The sequence below is a fragment of the Alosa sapidissima genome, chromosome 8 (assembly GCF_018492685.1).
Source record: "Alosa sapidissima isolate fAloSap1 chromosome 8, fAloSap1.pri, whole genome shotgun sequence".
Lineage (NCBI taxonomy): Eukaryota > Metazoa > Chordata > Actinopteri > Clupeiformes > Clupeidae > Alosa > Alosa sapidissima.
In genome coordinates, this window is record NC_055964.1 from 1,660,686 (window position 1) to 1,677,240 (window position 16,555).

The 16,555-nt window shown below is 39.5% G+C and overlaps 1 protein-coding gene across 7 annotated transcripts in view; it reads left to right on the forward strand.

Moving 5' to 3' along the window:
* The window catches only part of LOC121715559 (EMI domain-containing protein 1-like), a 127,011-nt gene that overhangs the window by 69,822 nt on the left and 40,634 nt on the right, over positions 1 to 16,555 (forward strand). For 6 of the 7 annotated variants that reach the window (XR_006033628.1, XM_042101404.1, XM_042101410.1 and 3 more), the window contains exon 9: positions 12,844 to 12,924. The exons of the other annotated variant lie outside the window; for it this stretch is intronic. Coding sequence is in view for 5 of the 6 variants with exons in the window: in XM_042101404.1 (XP_041957338.1) it covers positions 12,844 to 12,924 (81 nt within the window). In the remaining variant the exon portion in view is untranslated. The remainder of the gene's footprint in view (positions 1 to 12,843; positions 12,925 to 16,555) is intronic. 7 annotated transcript variants of the gene reach the window in all.

The following is a 16,555-nucleotide window of genomic DNA, read 5'->3' on the forward strand; positions in this document are numbered from 1 at the left end:
AAAGTCACACACTTGCAGATAATAATAAGGTGGTGCGCACTTTTTGACGAGTCAGCTGAGAATATGTAGCCTTTGATTTTCATGGAGGGGGGGGGGGGGGGGGGGGGTCCTTGTTAGTTTACGCAAACCAAGCCAAGAAGGCTGATTCTGATTTTGATAATATGATCTGCACAAAAGATAAACTTAGGTAAACAACGATGTCAATATTGTTGTCAACGTCTTAACCCAGATTCGAACTCTTGGACAGGGGACTGGTAACTGCTGTGCAACGGCGGCTGTCATCTGCCGGCCTTAACGCGATGCGCCACAGAAGTATGTGCAGGTGCCCGTTCACGTGCTACTAAACGTCATTAACCACCTTAGTCCAGACTACTGAAGTTTGGAAACTATCATGGTCCAAACTTACAGTACTATGTAAGTACGACAGTTTTGGGAAACAGTCGTAACTTACATGTTGGTTAGTTGAACGATGCATCCTGTTAGTAAAAAGCTAACCTCCGTAGTTGTACGGGAAACGCCCCCCAGATCAGCTTGTAGGCCATTGGCAATCTGTTTATTTTATTTTATGAAGCCTAGTATATCACATGCCACATTCTCACTTTCAATAGACAGATGCAATAGCCATTGGTCAAGTATTGAGTATAAAGCAATTAAGATACCTATACAAAAAGTACTTCATACTATCATAAAAATTCGTTAAAACGAATAGCATTTTGCAACTTGACAAAACACTGGATTAAATATCGTAGGCACAGGAGAAAACTTGTACATCCATTGGTCCGTGGGGAGATCACATACCAGTTGCCTCTCCCTTCAGTATGACTTGTTCGGCTGTGAGCTTGTTTCGCCAAAAAAAAAAAACTATTGCAGATATCAATGCGTCTTTGTTCATGGGTTTGGCCTCACAGCAGAGGCTTAGACAACTATGACCCACGTTTTGGTATCATAATTTGCACTACTTATTGACTGCAATGTAGTTAATTGACTGCTTGACAGGTTATTTTTATTTTTCTGTACAATACACAAATACATCTGCTTTATGCCGCAGAATTATGCACTTGGATAGCCTATAGAACGGGCACATTTTGGAGAGAACGCACGCAAGAATCTGTAGGCTATTTGTGGCTGGTTACCAGCAAACAATGTTTAATGCATTAACTCAAGACGTCAAACATTTTCTAAACAATACAAACAGAAAGAATGCAGCAGGCAGTGGAAGAACAAAATGCTGAATGAAGCCCAAATTTATGAAGGCATATCTGGCAAGTTGTTATTTTTTGAAGACGTAAATGGTTGGGCTATAGGCCTAGTTTGCAAGAAGGAGACATAAAGCGTGAGCATGCCACACTATCCACAGCTGTGGTAGCGGGGGTAGGAGGATTACTGTTAGCGCAGGATTTATATAAAATTCTTCAACAGAAGGCCTGCCTCGAATGCAGGCTTGTGGTTTGCGCAGCCTACAGTAAGTAGGTCTAGTGAGTTAGGAGTCCTCTAGACTTCTTTTCAGCTATGTCAGAGGTGGAAAGTTGCGTTCGTTGGGGGCAGGGCCGGGTTAACAATTCATAGACCCTTGGGAACAAATGTCTGATGGCCCCCCCTGCCCCCCAGCCAACGTGAATCGGGCGGCCAGTTAATAGGCCTATCGTGAAGATTTGTATTGCCATTTAAGGCACGAGCGCATCTGTGAGGCCAAGCCTCACCAAGTAGCCCGTTTGTTTACAACTAACATTACATTTAATTAAACTGCTTATAGGCTATGCCGAAATAGTTTCAACATTTTGAATATCAGTGTCAGGTGAATTAGGAAATGCCTTATGGCTGAAAGCTGCTTGGGATCCCCCCTGTCAAGCAATAACCATACAAAAAGTTAAAAACAGATGACATGATGCGCATCGCTGACATAATGCGCAAATAATATAGCCTAGATATTCCAATATATTAGAATACATTTTATTGGGGATATTCGAACGTCATTTTTGAGCAATTTTGAGGGGATATTCGAACGTCATTTTTGAGCAATTTTGACAGCCCTAGTCCACTGTAGGATACACCAATCGTCTATTAACACCTTCCACCTAACCCCAGTGAGGTCGGGGTCGCTATAATGCGTGTGAAATAGCACCATTGAGTAGCCTATGCGAAATAGCCTTAAAATCGTTCCGGTGTTGTGTGCCTTCTGGTTTCTCCACCTACTGGTTTCCTTGCGCGTGCATGCGCTGCAGCAGTGGTCAGACATTCACAAACAAGTTGTTTTAGGCGGTTTGAAGTCGCTTTTCATACGCCATGAGCTACATTACAGCCACTCGGACAAAAGACATGTAAAAAATATATGTTTTGAAAACTAGCATTAAACTGGATTCGATCCCGCAAAAGCAACACACGCGTGACTCTCCATCCTGATTCCCTACTCTTTGAGCCAACTAATATGTTACGCGAATCAATTAACTATTGTAGCCTACCATTAATTAATAATGTAGGCAACACCCAGGTAACATGTTGTCCAGGCTATCTGAAACAAGGGGTTGCCTCTCATCTACAACAACTGGTTATGTTGGGCTGCTACAGTCGTCAGTGCACTGTGCACAGTAGGCCTATGCTAGTCTTTGTGGTTGATCAACTAAAAATAAAAGATGTATTTGGTGATGACGTTATTGTAGGCCTAGTAGACCTAAATTCTGAGAAATTAAATGGTACGAGAAACGATCTACATAGCGCACCAGACCGCGATGTCTTCAAGGGTTGAATGAAGGGAGTTTGCAAAAATTAGTGTATTTTTCAAGTCAATAAACATTCTTAATTTTCGAATGTCTTTGTCAGGGAACATCTGACTTTTAAAAACCATAGGCCTGGTAGTCGCTCAGACAAGGAGTTATAAGATAAAGGCAATACCATTTGTGTCACCTAATGCAGTTCAGTGAATTAGCAAGATACCATCAGAAGCCAACAATCATAAAGCACAGTGCGCGCGCGCGCTCTCTCCCCTGCGCATAAAGCTGTCTGCGTGTTGTAGGCTAGATTTGCGTGAGTTCTTTCTATCTGCTTACTTTTGTGAGTTGCGACCACCTAGGCTATGTTATAGACGTTCTATGAGGTACCAGTGTTTAGTTGTGTCACAAAACAATAAGCTTTGTCAGACTACTTTTAAAATGATATTCAGGGCTATATACATTTTAAACATTCGGGGCTGAAGACCCGACAAAGCCTTGCGTTAATTCTTCAGTTGGGAAGTGTCAGGAATTTTCATACGAGAGACGCTCTCATTGGTGGTTAGTATATGAAGTAGGGAATTGACAGCAACATATCCAATCACATTATGAGAGATGCTAAATTTAACATAAACTGCGATGTTTGATTTTAAATTAATGTAAATTTAGCCGGGACTGTAAGCTGTCACACGTGGGTGCTCGATGTTTTCAGTGGGTGCCCGAGAGACGGAGCATCCACGGTATCGGCGCCTATGACAAGCGTATCTCGCGGTTGCATCCATTACAAACAAACATGCAATGTGAACGTCTGGGACTGGGAAGAGCACTAAATGCTCTACTGAATAAGCACGAAGTCAAACCTTTAAATGAAAAACACTCTTTAATAATCAAAAAAATAAACCGCTAATGAAGTAAACTTGTGACCATTTAAAAATCGTTTATCGCCTGTAACTCCGTGATAACAGGACGTAACAGGAAGGCATTTGGCTGAGCAACGGAGGTTAATATGCTCTACATTTTGTCCAAATGATGTCTGTCTATCATCGTTGCACTCGGAGAAAACCAGAATGTTTAATTTGTCCTGCGTTTCTTCTACGGCTGCAAATGGGATTCACTCGCAGTTAACCAAATATTTCTTTATTAGGGCAGGGCAGGCATATTTATGGCTATTAAATTATTTCTAAACCAGTCTGCTAAAGTTTGTAGTGAAGTCTGTGTAGGGTTTTCCAGGCTCCATTTCTTTTTACGAGACACCCTGCTCACTTGAGCCATCTACCGGTTGTTTGGGTTGTTGCAGCGTCACACTGGGAAAATACAAATTAAAGTCGCGTGATACCGCGTGATCCCACGCGCGGACCGCGAGTGAAGCTGGCCAAATCGAAGCACTGCCCACTGTACATACAGTATACATACATACATACAAGTTAAAAAAATAAAATAAATACAATTGTATATAGTCCCTGTTGAAAAGGTTGTAAACTACATTGTCTCTCAGTATAAGATTTTTCTATCACGGCACAAAAGGGAGTTGTTGTAAATAGTAATGGCAGTGGGCAGGAATGATTTTCAATAACGGTCCTTGTTTCAGTGAAGTTGAAGCAACCTCCAGCTGAAAACACTCTGTTATCTGACCAGTAGTTTGTTTAGTGGATGTGAGGTGTTGTCCATAATGTTAAGGAGCTTTTGCAACATCCTTCTCTCAACAACTTACTCTAGGGGTTCAAGTGTACTTCCAATTACAGAGCCAGCTCTTTTAATCAACTTGTTGAGTTTTTTGGTGTCATTTGCCCTGATACTGCTGCCCCAACAAATTGCTGCAAAGAAAATGGTACTAGAAACAGCAGACTGGTAAAACATGTTCAACATCCTATTGCACACATTAAAAGACCTAAGCTTCCTCAAGAAGTATAGTCTGCTCTGTCCCTTCCTGTAAACAGCCTCAGTGTTGCACTTCCAGTCCAGGGCCCAGTTTCCCGATAACGACGGAGACACGCTCTTACGAGGGTTTTCTACGATTCATCTTACGATCGTTCGTTTGGTTTTTCCGACTGTTTCCCGTGAACGCGCGTGCACTGCTCTTAAGATGCTCTTAAGGGGAGCTGTCCACGTTAATAGTTCTGAAATATCCTCTGATTTGACGGTGATGTCAGGTGACTGCACGTCACAGCTATAGGTCTACCATTTAAACTTCGGATCTACACATTAATTCACATCAATACGAAAATAGAAACACTTTGACATCTGCATGTAAGCATCCCAAGTAGGTTATATACCACACAGAGACATAAATAATTGTAATTATTTTAAGATTAGATTGTTGCACCATGCAATATTTTTTTGCGGTGTCACTTAAGAACACGTTTGAAGATAAGAATGAAGTCGAGTAAGAAAGAGAGGAAATGTGTAGGCTTAGATTTTGATGCAGTAGGCTACAGACTACACCACATGTTGCTTTCTCTGCTTTTTACCTCATAGGCCTAATAAAATATTCACTTAGCAAAGATAATGTCAAACTATTCTGGCAACGTCTCGTTTCATAACTTGATTGCATTTTTGTCCGCTTTTCATCACATTATTATGACCATTAAATGTAGGCTATTTTGCACGCTATAATCTGATTCATCACAGTAAAACACAATAAAAAATGGGAACGTAAAATGGATTATGTATTCTAAGTTGTAATTCCTCTGTATGTCCTGTTGGTGACCTCAGTGAGGAGTACTGTTAAGACGCTCTTAGCCGGTAACGAGTACTCTGGAGCACTAGTAGATCTACGAGTGTTTTCACGACACTCTTAAGCTACAATGGTTTCGGGAAACAGTCGGCAAATCTTAAGACGTTTGTAAGAGGGACTTTACGACGCTCTTAGGCTTAAGATGCTTTCGGGGAATTGGACCCAGTTTGTTATCCAGATGTGCACCCAGATATTTAAATATATAAGTACCTTACGCCCTCTCCTTGTCCCTGTCTCTCTCCCTCAATGGACACACAGCAGGTACATTTTATCTAAACATTCACAATCGTGCAAGCAAGGACTGTTGTTGCTAAATTGCTATTAAATCCGGTTAGCTTTATTAGCACAATGTGCAAATTTGTTCAAAACTGTTGCGTTCAAGTTGACTGCTAAGTTCTTCCCAGCAAACAAATGACGTTGCAGCGATGTTGTCAGAAAGTGGTCATTTGGTCACCGCGACATTACCTTCTGGTCACGTCTTTACAGCGTTGCAACAACGTTGTACAGAGTTTGGTACCGCAAGTTTATTCACCTTTAATGTACAATTCACTTGTGCTGTGCTTCACTGGCATCCGTGAACCGCCCGGTTGCAGTTAGCCCCGATCTTCCACCATTCCAAGTTGGAGAGTGAACTAGCACCAGGAATAGAAGGAAACAGAGTGAACTAGCAACAGAAATAGAAGGAAAAAAATAGACCGTTTTAGATTTTTTTAAAAACTTAACAAGCAGGCTACTTACAAGTGGAACTTTAGCATTATAGAATATATATAAAAAATGCTGAGTTTACTGTCATATTGCCAGGCTGAAGATGCTGTTGGCATAACATTCATTTTGCAAGGTGTTTAGCTGTGTGGAAGAAATATTACAATAAACTAGAAATGCAATTCCAAGGAATTACCAGTGCATGAAAATGCTTAAGTTGTGATGTAAAATATCATGTATAGTTAAAACAGATAATACAGAGATGGTTACTACGGTGATGCTAGGATAGACATGGTGGTTGCATAGCTTAATAAAAGTTGATAAAAGTTGAAAGTAGACTGTTTAAAAGCTGAATGTAGATAGTTTAAAAGTTGTTGATAGACAGTAGATAGTTTAAAAGTCGTTGATAGACAGCTAGTTTAATAGGTAGTTTAATGATAGTTTAAAAGTAGACCAGTTAAAAGTTGAAGGTAAATAGTTTAAAAGTTGTTGACAGACTGGAAGTTTAATGAATGTTGATAATCAAATAGTTTAATGGCTGTGTATAGGTAGATATTTGACGATAACTGAAAGTTGGAATGGCTCTGATGTTTGCTAGCAGTTATTTATAGTATATATACAGTAGTTATAGATTTTTAACTATGCTAACCATGCTACTTAGCTAACGTTTTCTAGCAGTTTTGATAAACATGCTAACTATGCTAGCAATGCTAACTATGCTAACCATGCTACTTAGCTAACTTAACTAACGTTTTCTAGCAGTTTTGCTAAACATGCTAAATATGTTAGCAATGCTAACATGCTAACTATGTTAACCATGTGATTTAGCTAACCTTGCTTATCATTTTTAGTAGTTATGCTAACTATGCTAACTAGAATGTTAACAATGTTAACATGCTAACTATGGTAATTATGTGACTTAGCTAACCTAGCTAATCATTTTTAGTAGTTATGCTAACTAACATGCTAACTATGCTAACCATGTGACTTAGCTAACCTAGCTAATCATTTTTAGCAGTTATGTTAACAGTTATGTTAACTATACTAACTAGCATGCTAACTATGCTAACCATGTTACTTAGCTAATCATTTTTAGCAGTTTTGCTAAAAATGCTAACTATCATGCTAACTATGCTAACCATGTTACTTAGCTAATCATTTTTAGCAGTTTTGTTAAAAATGCTAACTAGCATGCTAACTATGCTAACACACTAACTATGCTAACCATGCTAACTAGCTACAGTGGGTAGGAGTCATAGTTGATGACAAGTAACAGTTACAATGGCTGAACAGTTGAAAAGTTCAGTAGTTTAAAGGGTTAAATTGTTTAACAGTGAAATATTGTAGTGAGGGCTTTTATTTTGAAACAGTTTTTTGGCAGAGGAAGCAGTTGAACAGGATGTGTAGTCTTAATAAGGCCAGTTTGTATGCTTAAAGCCTGAGACTGGCAGTTGATCCAGGTGGCCTGAACACCTGCCATAGGATTCTAATTGCTTAACGGCCGTATTATGATGTCACAATCAGCAATTTTAAGTCTATGGGGATTTTTAAAAAGTTTTTCTTTAATAGTTTAAAAAGTATAAAAGTTTCAAAGTTGAAAAGACATAGCAGCTTGGTCCGTTTGAATACCTACGTTACAAAGTTTGAACGAAGTGTCTAAGTTAAACTGTTCAAGAGAAATTGCGTACAGAAAAAGTGGTAAGCGGAATAATAATAACTAGAAATGCAATTCCAAGGAATTACCAGTGCATGAAAATGCTAAAGTTGTGATGTAAAATATCATGTATCATAGTTAAAATAGATAATACAGAGATGGTTACTACGGTGATGCTAGGATAGACATGGTGGCTGCATAGCTTAATAAAAGTTGATAGTTTAAAAGTAGACTGTTTAAAAGCTGAATGTAGATAGTTTAAAAGTTGTTGATAGCCATTAGATAGTTTAAAAGTTGTTGATAGACAGCTAGTTTAATAGATAGTTTAATGATAGTTTAAAAGTAGACGTTTAAAAGTTGAAGGTAAATAGTTTAAAAGTTGTTGACAGACTGGAAGTTTAATGAATGTGTATAGGTAGATATTTGACGAAAATTTGAATGGCTCTATAGTTTGCTAGCAGTTATGCTAAGATTTTTAACTATGCTAACCATGCTACTTAGCTAATGTTTTATAGCAGTGTTACCAATGCTAACATGCTAACCATGTTACTTAGCTAACTTAGCTAATGTTTTCTAGCAGTTTAATGAATGTTGATATTCAAATAGTTTAATGGCTGTGTATAAGTAGATATTTGACGATAACTGAAAGTTGGAATGGCTCTAATGTTTGCTAGCAGTTATGCTAAGATTTTTAACTATGCTAACCATGCTACTTAGCTAATGTTTTATAGCAGTGCTAGCAATGCTAACCATGCTACTTAGCTAAAATGTTCTAGTAGTTTTGCCAAACATGCTAACTATGCTAGCAATGTTAATATGCTAACTATGTTAACCATGTGACTTAGCTAACCTAGCTTATCATTTTTAGTAGTTATGCTAACTATGCTAATTAACATGCTAACAATGTTAACATGCTAACTATACTAACCATATGATTTAGCTAACCTAGCTAATCATTTTTAGTAGTTATGATAACTATGCTAACTAGCATGCTAACAATGCTAACCATGTTACTTAGCTAACTTAGCTAATCATTTTTAGCAGTTTTGCTAAAAATGCTAACTAACATGCTAACAATGTTAACATGCTAACTATGCTAACCATGTTACTTAGCTAATCATTTTTAGCAGTTTTGTTAAAAATGCTAACAATGCTAGCAATGCTAACATGCTAACTATGCTAACTAGCTATAGTGGGTAGGAGTCATAGTTGATGACAAGTAACAGTTACAATGGCTGAACAGTTAAAAAGTTCAGTAGTTTAAAGGGTTAAATTGTTTAACAGTGAAATGTTGTAGTGAGGACTTTTATTTTGAAACAGTTTTTGGCAGAGTAAGCAGTTGAACAGGATGTGTAGTCTTAATAGGGCCAGTTTGTATGCTTAAAGCCTGAGACTGGCAGTTGATCCAGGTGGCCTGAACACCTGCCATAGGATTCTAATTGCTTAACGGCCGTATTATGATGTCACAATCGGCAATGTTAAGTCTATGGGGATTTTTCTTTCATAGTTTAAAAAGTATAAAAGTTTCAAAGTTGAAAAGACATAGCAGCTTCGTCCGTTTGAATACCTACGTTACAAAGTTTGAATGAAGTTTCTAAGTTAAACTGTTCAAGAGAAATAGCGTACTGAAAAAGTGGTAAGCGGAATAATAATAATAAGTTGTTGCCTAGGAAGAACAGTACAGTGCATTTTCATGCACTGTAATAAGTTGTTGTTGTTGCCTTGGAAGAACAGTACAGTGCATTTTCATGTACTGTAATAAATATCCGATACTCCATTACGTAGCGTCTCATGATATTCTGAGAGCTGTTCGCCCAAACAGTTTTGCTGCCAAACGAACGGTTTATGAAAGTTGATGACTCGGAGTTAACTTATATCGGTTATGTAACATTAAATGTCAGCCCAATTTAGCTCGTAAACTTCAACGTTAGCCAGCAACACATTCATCTTCAGCATTTTGACAGTAACGTTAACAGTTACAAGGAAATATGTTATGTAAATCATGCAAATATAATAAGCCTTACTGAGAACTAAGGCAATTATGTATGAGACTGCAGAGTAAACGTTCGTTTTTGACCAACAAAGATGATGGCATATTCATTTATAGGCTACCTTATTTATAAGTTAGGCTGTTTGTGGGGCAGCCGTGGCCTACTGGTTAACGCTTCGCACTTGAACCCAGACCAGTAGGCACGGCTGAAGTGCCCTTGAGCAAGGTACCTAACCCCTCACTGCTCCTCGAGCGCTGCTGTTGTTGCAGGCAGCTCACTGCACTGGGATCAGTGTGTGCTTCACCTCACTGTGTGCCCATAAGAGGTATTTCTCTTTGTATCTAAAATAATGTATTTTTGCTAAAAGAAGGAGAGCGCCCATAAGACGGATTTCTATAAGTTATAAACTAATGCCTTCTTGCTATAAAAAAGAGAAGGGTAACATTAAATTAAATGCTCATAAAGGCTATTTCTATCTGTCTCAAAGTGAACAAAAATTAAAGCCTGCTCTCTCTCCCCCGAAAGGGCTCTATCTTTTTATACTTCCTTTGGGTAACACTTTACGGTAAGGGTACCCTTACCGTAAAGTGTTACCCTGTTGACTAGAAGCAATTTCTTTTTGAAAGCTACCTTAATCTGGGCCTCCCGTCCCCTTGAGGTGAAAATAAAACTTGACTTTGGCCTGAACACTTGTGGGTAGTATCAGATTAAAGTTCTTACATTCTGTTTTTGGAGACAGACAAAGTTTGGACATCCTGTTTTTTGGCAAACTAGTCTATGTCAGCACACAACTTCAAACAGTATCATGCACATTTGTATTCATTGTTTCAGCAAGCATTTTCAAGCAGTCTATTCTTGAGCATTATAAAAACATCAGAAAGATTTGCTTTTTATTTTATCATGGTCCATTTTGTTGCTTCTTTCTACACTACTTTGCCTACACTTGCCTACAAACTGACAATAAACAGCAATCAGTAGTCAGGAAACAATGTATGTCTACCTTTGCTGTAAATAAATGTATGTGCGTTCCTACTACCATTTACCACAGCCACTTTCGATTTTGAAACTAGAGATGCACCAATCGCAATTGCGTTATTTTCTATCTTTTCTTTAATAGAACATGTTAACATAGAAATTTAATCAAGTTATCAGTAATGGAATGGCTGTTCAAAACAATGGAACAGGTGAACAGACAGATTCTTCTTCAAGTCTTACTTCAGCTGCAGTATCAAACTATAACAGAGACTTTCTAATGATGAAACACGGCACTCAAAGAATCTCCCATAGAAATGTATGGGGTTAGTTTGTAACGCAAACATGGAAGTCGTGTACACATGTTCCACCCCTTCCGCCGCCAAAAGTTAACATGTGAATACATTGTGCCAATCATGTGTTGTGATCTCGCAGCTGGAGCGAGGTTGGTGTGTCGCGATTCGTGAAGCCTTGCGCACACACAGTTCTGCCCGAAATAGATGCCTGATAAGTGCCCAAAAAGCGTTACAATATGGCCGCCAAGTGGAGGGACTTGCCTAAAAGGACTTTATGCTTCCCAGTATGGGACATTCATTTCACACGCTAACTAATGCACTGTGTTATGGAACAACCATTTGTTTTCTTCTCACATTCAATATGTTATCTGATTATCAATTTTCATGATACATTTGCACAAGCAGCTATGGAACATATTTTCATATGCGTTAATGCATTTATGGGAGGGCGAGGGAAAAGTTAGCCTGGCGAGCCAGACCCACATTAAAATGTAGGGTCTGGGCACTCACCGTTCGCAGTGCTCAGTCCGAGGGGCGGGATAATCAGTTGTATTTCAAATTCCCTCTGCACGCAATAGGATATTTGTTTTCAAGTAGCAGGGAATTCAAGCCACACCGTTGCAACTCTGCCATCAATCATTATGTTAAGCCCACAAAATGACTCTATACACGATTTCAATGCCCTGATTAAGTTTCGATTTCTGGAGCTCACAAGCCAACGGAGAGTTGCTAGACTAGCCCTTACATTTGTTGCCGCTAGGGGCGCGTCTAGATTTCTAGGCTAGGGAAAAGTGGGAGTATCACACAAACACAGGGGAGGAGAAATGCTAATAGCAATTGATCAGGTACTCCGACTTATGTATGAAAACGTCCGCCTTTTAAAGCAGGTGTAATCCAAATTCCGGTTAAATGCGTCAATTACTGTATAGAAACTTTCAGAGACAGCTGAATCAGTATTCAGAGCATGAGTTTTCTTCATTGTAGGCTACTACTGCATGTCAAAAGCAACTTTAACTTTTGTTTGCCTTCCTAATAGGCTATCTTATGTTAACTTTCACAACATCCAATTCCCAATCTGCTAGACTAGGGTATTAGGTCATATACTGTAGCCCTAGTCTACGTGCAGTAAATAGTATTATTTTAAGTGGAATAGAAATACTAGGCCTACTCTGTATGTCGCTGCTTGTTGACATCTTGTTATCATATTATCGCTTAACTTCGATTCTTTTAATGTCACAATCGGTTAACCCTTTAAGTGCCAGGGTTTAAAAACAACAACATTGGATTTTTACATCAAAATTTCAAAAGGCCTTGGCTTGAAAGTGGTCAGAGATAAAGTCCAACTGTAAATGTGAAAGTCATTGAGTATGAACAAAAGTTTATGAAGGAGGTACATTTACTCATCTAATTGGCATATGATGTCACTGGATCACAACCACTTTGAATTATGCCATGTCAGTAAATAACAGGATATTGAACATATTTATGCAGTTTTACTTTCTTTTTTTGTAATTTCACCCACATAACAAATGAACAGGAAAACAGTCACATGTTAACCAACAATAGTGAACTACTACTATAATATAACCACAAACGACTACATCCACATCTATGGATGAGGTGCCCTTGTGCAAGGCACCTTACCCCTAACTGCTCTCTAATGTTGCCATACTCCATTACATAATTCATTCTGAATATGTTTTACAGGATTGTAAGATTGGTGCTGGGTATTTCTCTCACTTACTGTATGGTATCATTAACATATCCATTCTCTCTCCATTAAATGCAGGCCACTCAAAAGACTTGCTTCTATCAAATGCTTTTCCAGACCAAAGGGGGGTATCTGTGCAAGGGCCCAAAGGAGCAGTAGGTATGTAGTTTTATAGATATAGCTTCTTTATGCATATTCATTTCCATTGTTTTGCATGTTTCACTACATGAAGAGTAGACATCCTTTTTCTCTTTAAAGATGATAGAATGGATGAATGGAGTATTTTACCTTGTCTGAGAAGGAATGCAACCTCGATCTGTCAAACACATGCTCAGATGCTATTTTATAGAGCCCATTAACAACCCTATAATTAGCCTATAGGGAATAAAATGACCCATTTAAGCAGATATCTATAAGCATAATTAAGTGAGCCAAAGGCCACTTAAAGCAGGCTCCAGCAACTTCCACCTGAATCTCTAACTGGAAATGGTAACTGAATGTGTAGAGAGGGGGCAGTAATCTAAAGGATTGTTTGCGTCACAGTCTATGTTTTTCAGTCATTTCAAAGTCTGAGATTTGCATATGAAAGAGGAAACAACTTTGTTTCCTGTTCATGGTAAATTTGCGACCATGCACAGACCTATCATTATTCAACCAATCCAAGGTACAAACGGTTTTCCATTTTATGGATGTTAGACCAAAAGTAGGCTATTAACTCATTGAGTGCCAAAAACGTAATATTACATTTTTCATTCCATGCGTTGAGTGCCAAAAACGTAATATTACGCTTTTAGCTTTTTTTTAAATTACGAAACTAGACACTCTAACACACCTTATATGTGATTTTGGGAACTCTGTGATGAATGGAAATGAAATATATGACAATCGAAACCTCATGAAAACGCGCAATCTGGACATTTTATCTGGACATTTTATCATAACTCGGTTGCCGCTGATGGGTTGAATCAGTGACGCATGCACGTTAGGTCAAAACCAGGCCATTTTCGTGGCTCTATCACTAGGTGGCAGTCTCGCTAGGTCTCGCTTATCACTTCCCGGAAAGTTTACAGGCAACACTTCCTATTTCATGAAAGATGATATCTCCATTTCTAGAAAAAAACAGTGATTTAGATGAACACTAGCCACTGTTTAGCTTGGGATTTCTCAAGAACAGAGGCGTGTAGAAATACACGGTTTGCACCCACCGAGAGCTTAAAGTCTCACCTTTTAATCAAGCTATTGTATGTGTTCATAGCTATAACACAGAATATGCTGTGGCTGTACAAAAATCATCAACAATGGTCTAGATTGCTGGCACTCTAGGACAAAGCTTCCGAAAACAGCTTGGCATTCAATGAGTTAATAGGCCACAAGTCCTGAACTATTGCAATTGTTATGTATGTTGACAAATCAAATTCTTTATAATTATAGCCTGGGTTAGAGGTCTGCGTGGGACTGAAAAAGTTTTTCAGTCCCGCGCCCGCCCGCTCCCGCAATATTCTGTCCCGCTCCCACCCACTCCTAGCCTAGAAATCTAGACGCGCCCCTAGCGGCAGCAAATTACAGTTGCTGTCAGGGCTAGTCTAGCAACTCTCCGTTGGCTTGTGAGCTCCAGAAATCGAAACTTAATCAGGCCAATGAAATAGAGTCGTTAGGTGGGCTTAACATAATGATTGATGGCAGAGTTGCAACGGTTTGGCTTGAATTCCCTGCTACTTGAAAACAAATAAGATGGATGTTGCTGCTGGCGAACAGTGTGACACGAGTTAAGCTTTTATTAAGTTGGCAAACATTTGAACTAGCCAACTAGCTCCGCTGGTTGGAAACGCATGGGACTCATAGCGCTGCCGCTGTCCTATTGCGTGCAGAGGGAATTTGAAAGACAACTGATTATCCCGCCCCTCGGACTGAGCACTGCGAATGGTGAGTACCCAGACCCTACATTTTAATGTGGGTCTGGCTCGTCAGGCTAACCCGCTCCTGCATTAATGTGTCATTTTTAGTACTGCTCCCGCCCGCATCTGTAACATCATGTCCCGCACCCGCCCGCTAAAGCCCGCATGCAGGAGGGATAGCCTGTTCAGTTTTTCTTTCTGTCTGACGAAAGGAGCACACACACCTGAGAAAGACTCCAGATCTCTGATTTTAAGTTTCTTGGTTCTGAGTGCTAACAACTGAAGTAGGCCTAGTCTGGTGCCCTCTTCCTCTGTCATGCTTCCGATTTCGAGTTTTGACAATGAGCAGCAGGAACAAATTGAACCCACGTAAACGACAATATAGGCTATAGGCCTACTATCTGTCAGTTATGCTTAAACCCCGATTTTTAATGCCGCCTAACAGAACATCCAGCTGAACTATTAGTTATGAACACTACTTTAATCATTTCCATATTTAAGTTTACGTACATATTTAATTTGCGTGAGTGCAGTGAATCATTGGTTTGTCCCGCACCCGCGAATGCACCTCTCTCATCCCGCCCGCTCCCGCAAAGAGCTTTCAAAAGTTGTCCCGCGCCGCACTCTTTTGCGTCGGGACCCGCGGGTGTTAATTTAAAAACGGTGTAGCCTATGCATAATCAGGGGTGCAAACAACATGCTTTTCGAACACCTACTAGAGGAACTAGAGCAGCGTTTCTCATATGGGCCTGCTGGTCAAATGCCCAGTGCTTCTGTCACTCATCTGATAATATTTGATCATGTTGCAAATGAGCAGAAGATGTAGCCATCACTCTGATAGCAGCTAAGAAAATATACACTCACTCCGTTGAGAGGCAACTCTCTCAGTTCGCACTAGGCGACTTATCTTACCTACGCAGTAGATATACTTCAGCTGGAAGTTTTAATACGCAACTGTGGACTTGATTAGTGTCTAAGTTTTCGTTCGGCTGACACTGGTGCTGCCATCTGACTGTGATCATCCAGAACCGTACAATAATAAAATTATTCCACCTATGAGCCATAGTAACCAACAACATTTTTAATGTAACCTAGGCCTAGTTAAGCTGGGAGAACCCAGCCTGATCTGCCGGCGGTTTCTTTTTCGCCGTGCAGCTCAATGTTCAATCGTAAAAGATTGAGCTTGGTCTGGTGAAAGCCAGACTAAGGCCTAGTATCTATTCCAATGTTATGTGGGAATTGCAAGAAAATGAGTGAAAACTTTTATTTACTTTAACCACGCAAGAGTGTGTGTCATTTATTAAAATGGTAGAAAAACTTGAATTAAAGACGGCGCTGTCTATCAACAAAAACAGCATGGATTTAAAAAGTAATTTAAAGTCCCAGACATTTAAAGGGACAACGATCACTCAAGACATAGGCCCTCACCACAACTGAGTGATGAACAAGAAATACTTTGAATAGCTTACAAAACACTGCATTTAGATGACAACTTCATGTAAAACCATGTTAATATAGTTAAAGTGTAACTCTCGCCAAAGTGTAACTCTCGCCAAAATGCAACCTAGGGTACCCGAGAACCGGAAGCTCCACTTGACCGTATTGTCGTTTTCTGGTCAAATGGCCTGGGAATGGGAGAAAAAAAAGCTCACCGAAAAAAGAAGAATGGGTTTGCTGGCCAGTTCTTCTTCTTCAATGAGTTATTTCGTGCTGCCACTAATGACTAATTTTCTAACGACTAATCTTTTGACTCACAAAACCTGTAGGCCGTCACGACCAAGTCCTTTTTCAAGTTTCCAAAAAGGAAGTAAAGTAATATCTCAGCAAAGCGTTCACGTATCAAAACCAAACTCAATACATGGGGTCAGGACCCAATAAGGAGGATGCTCAATAAA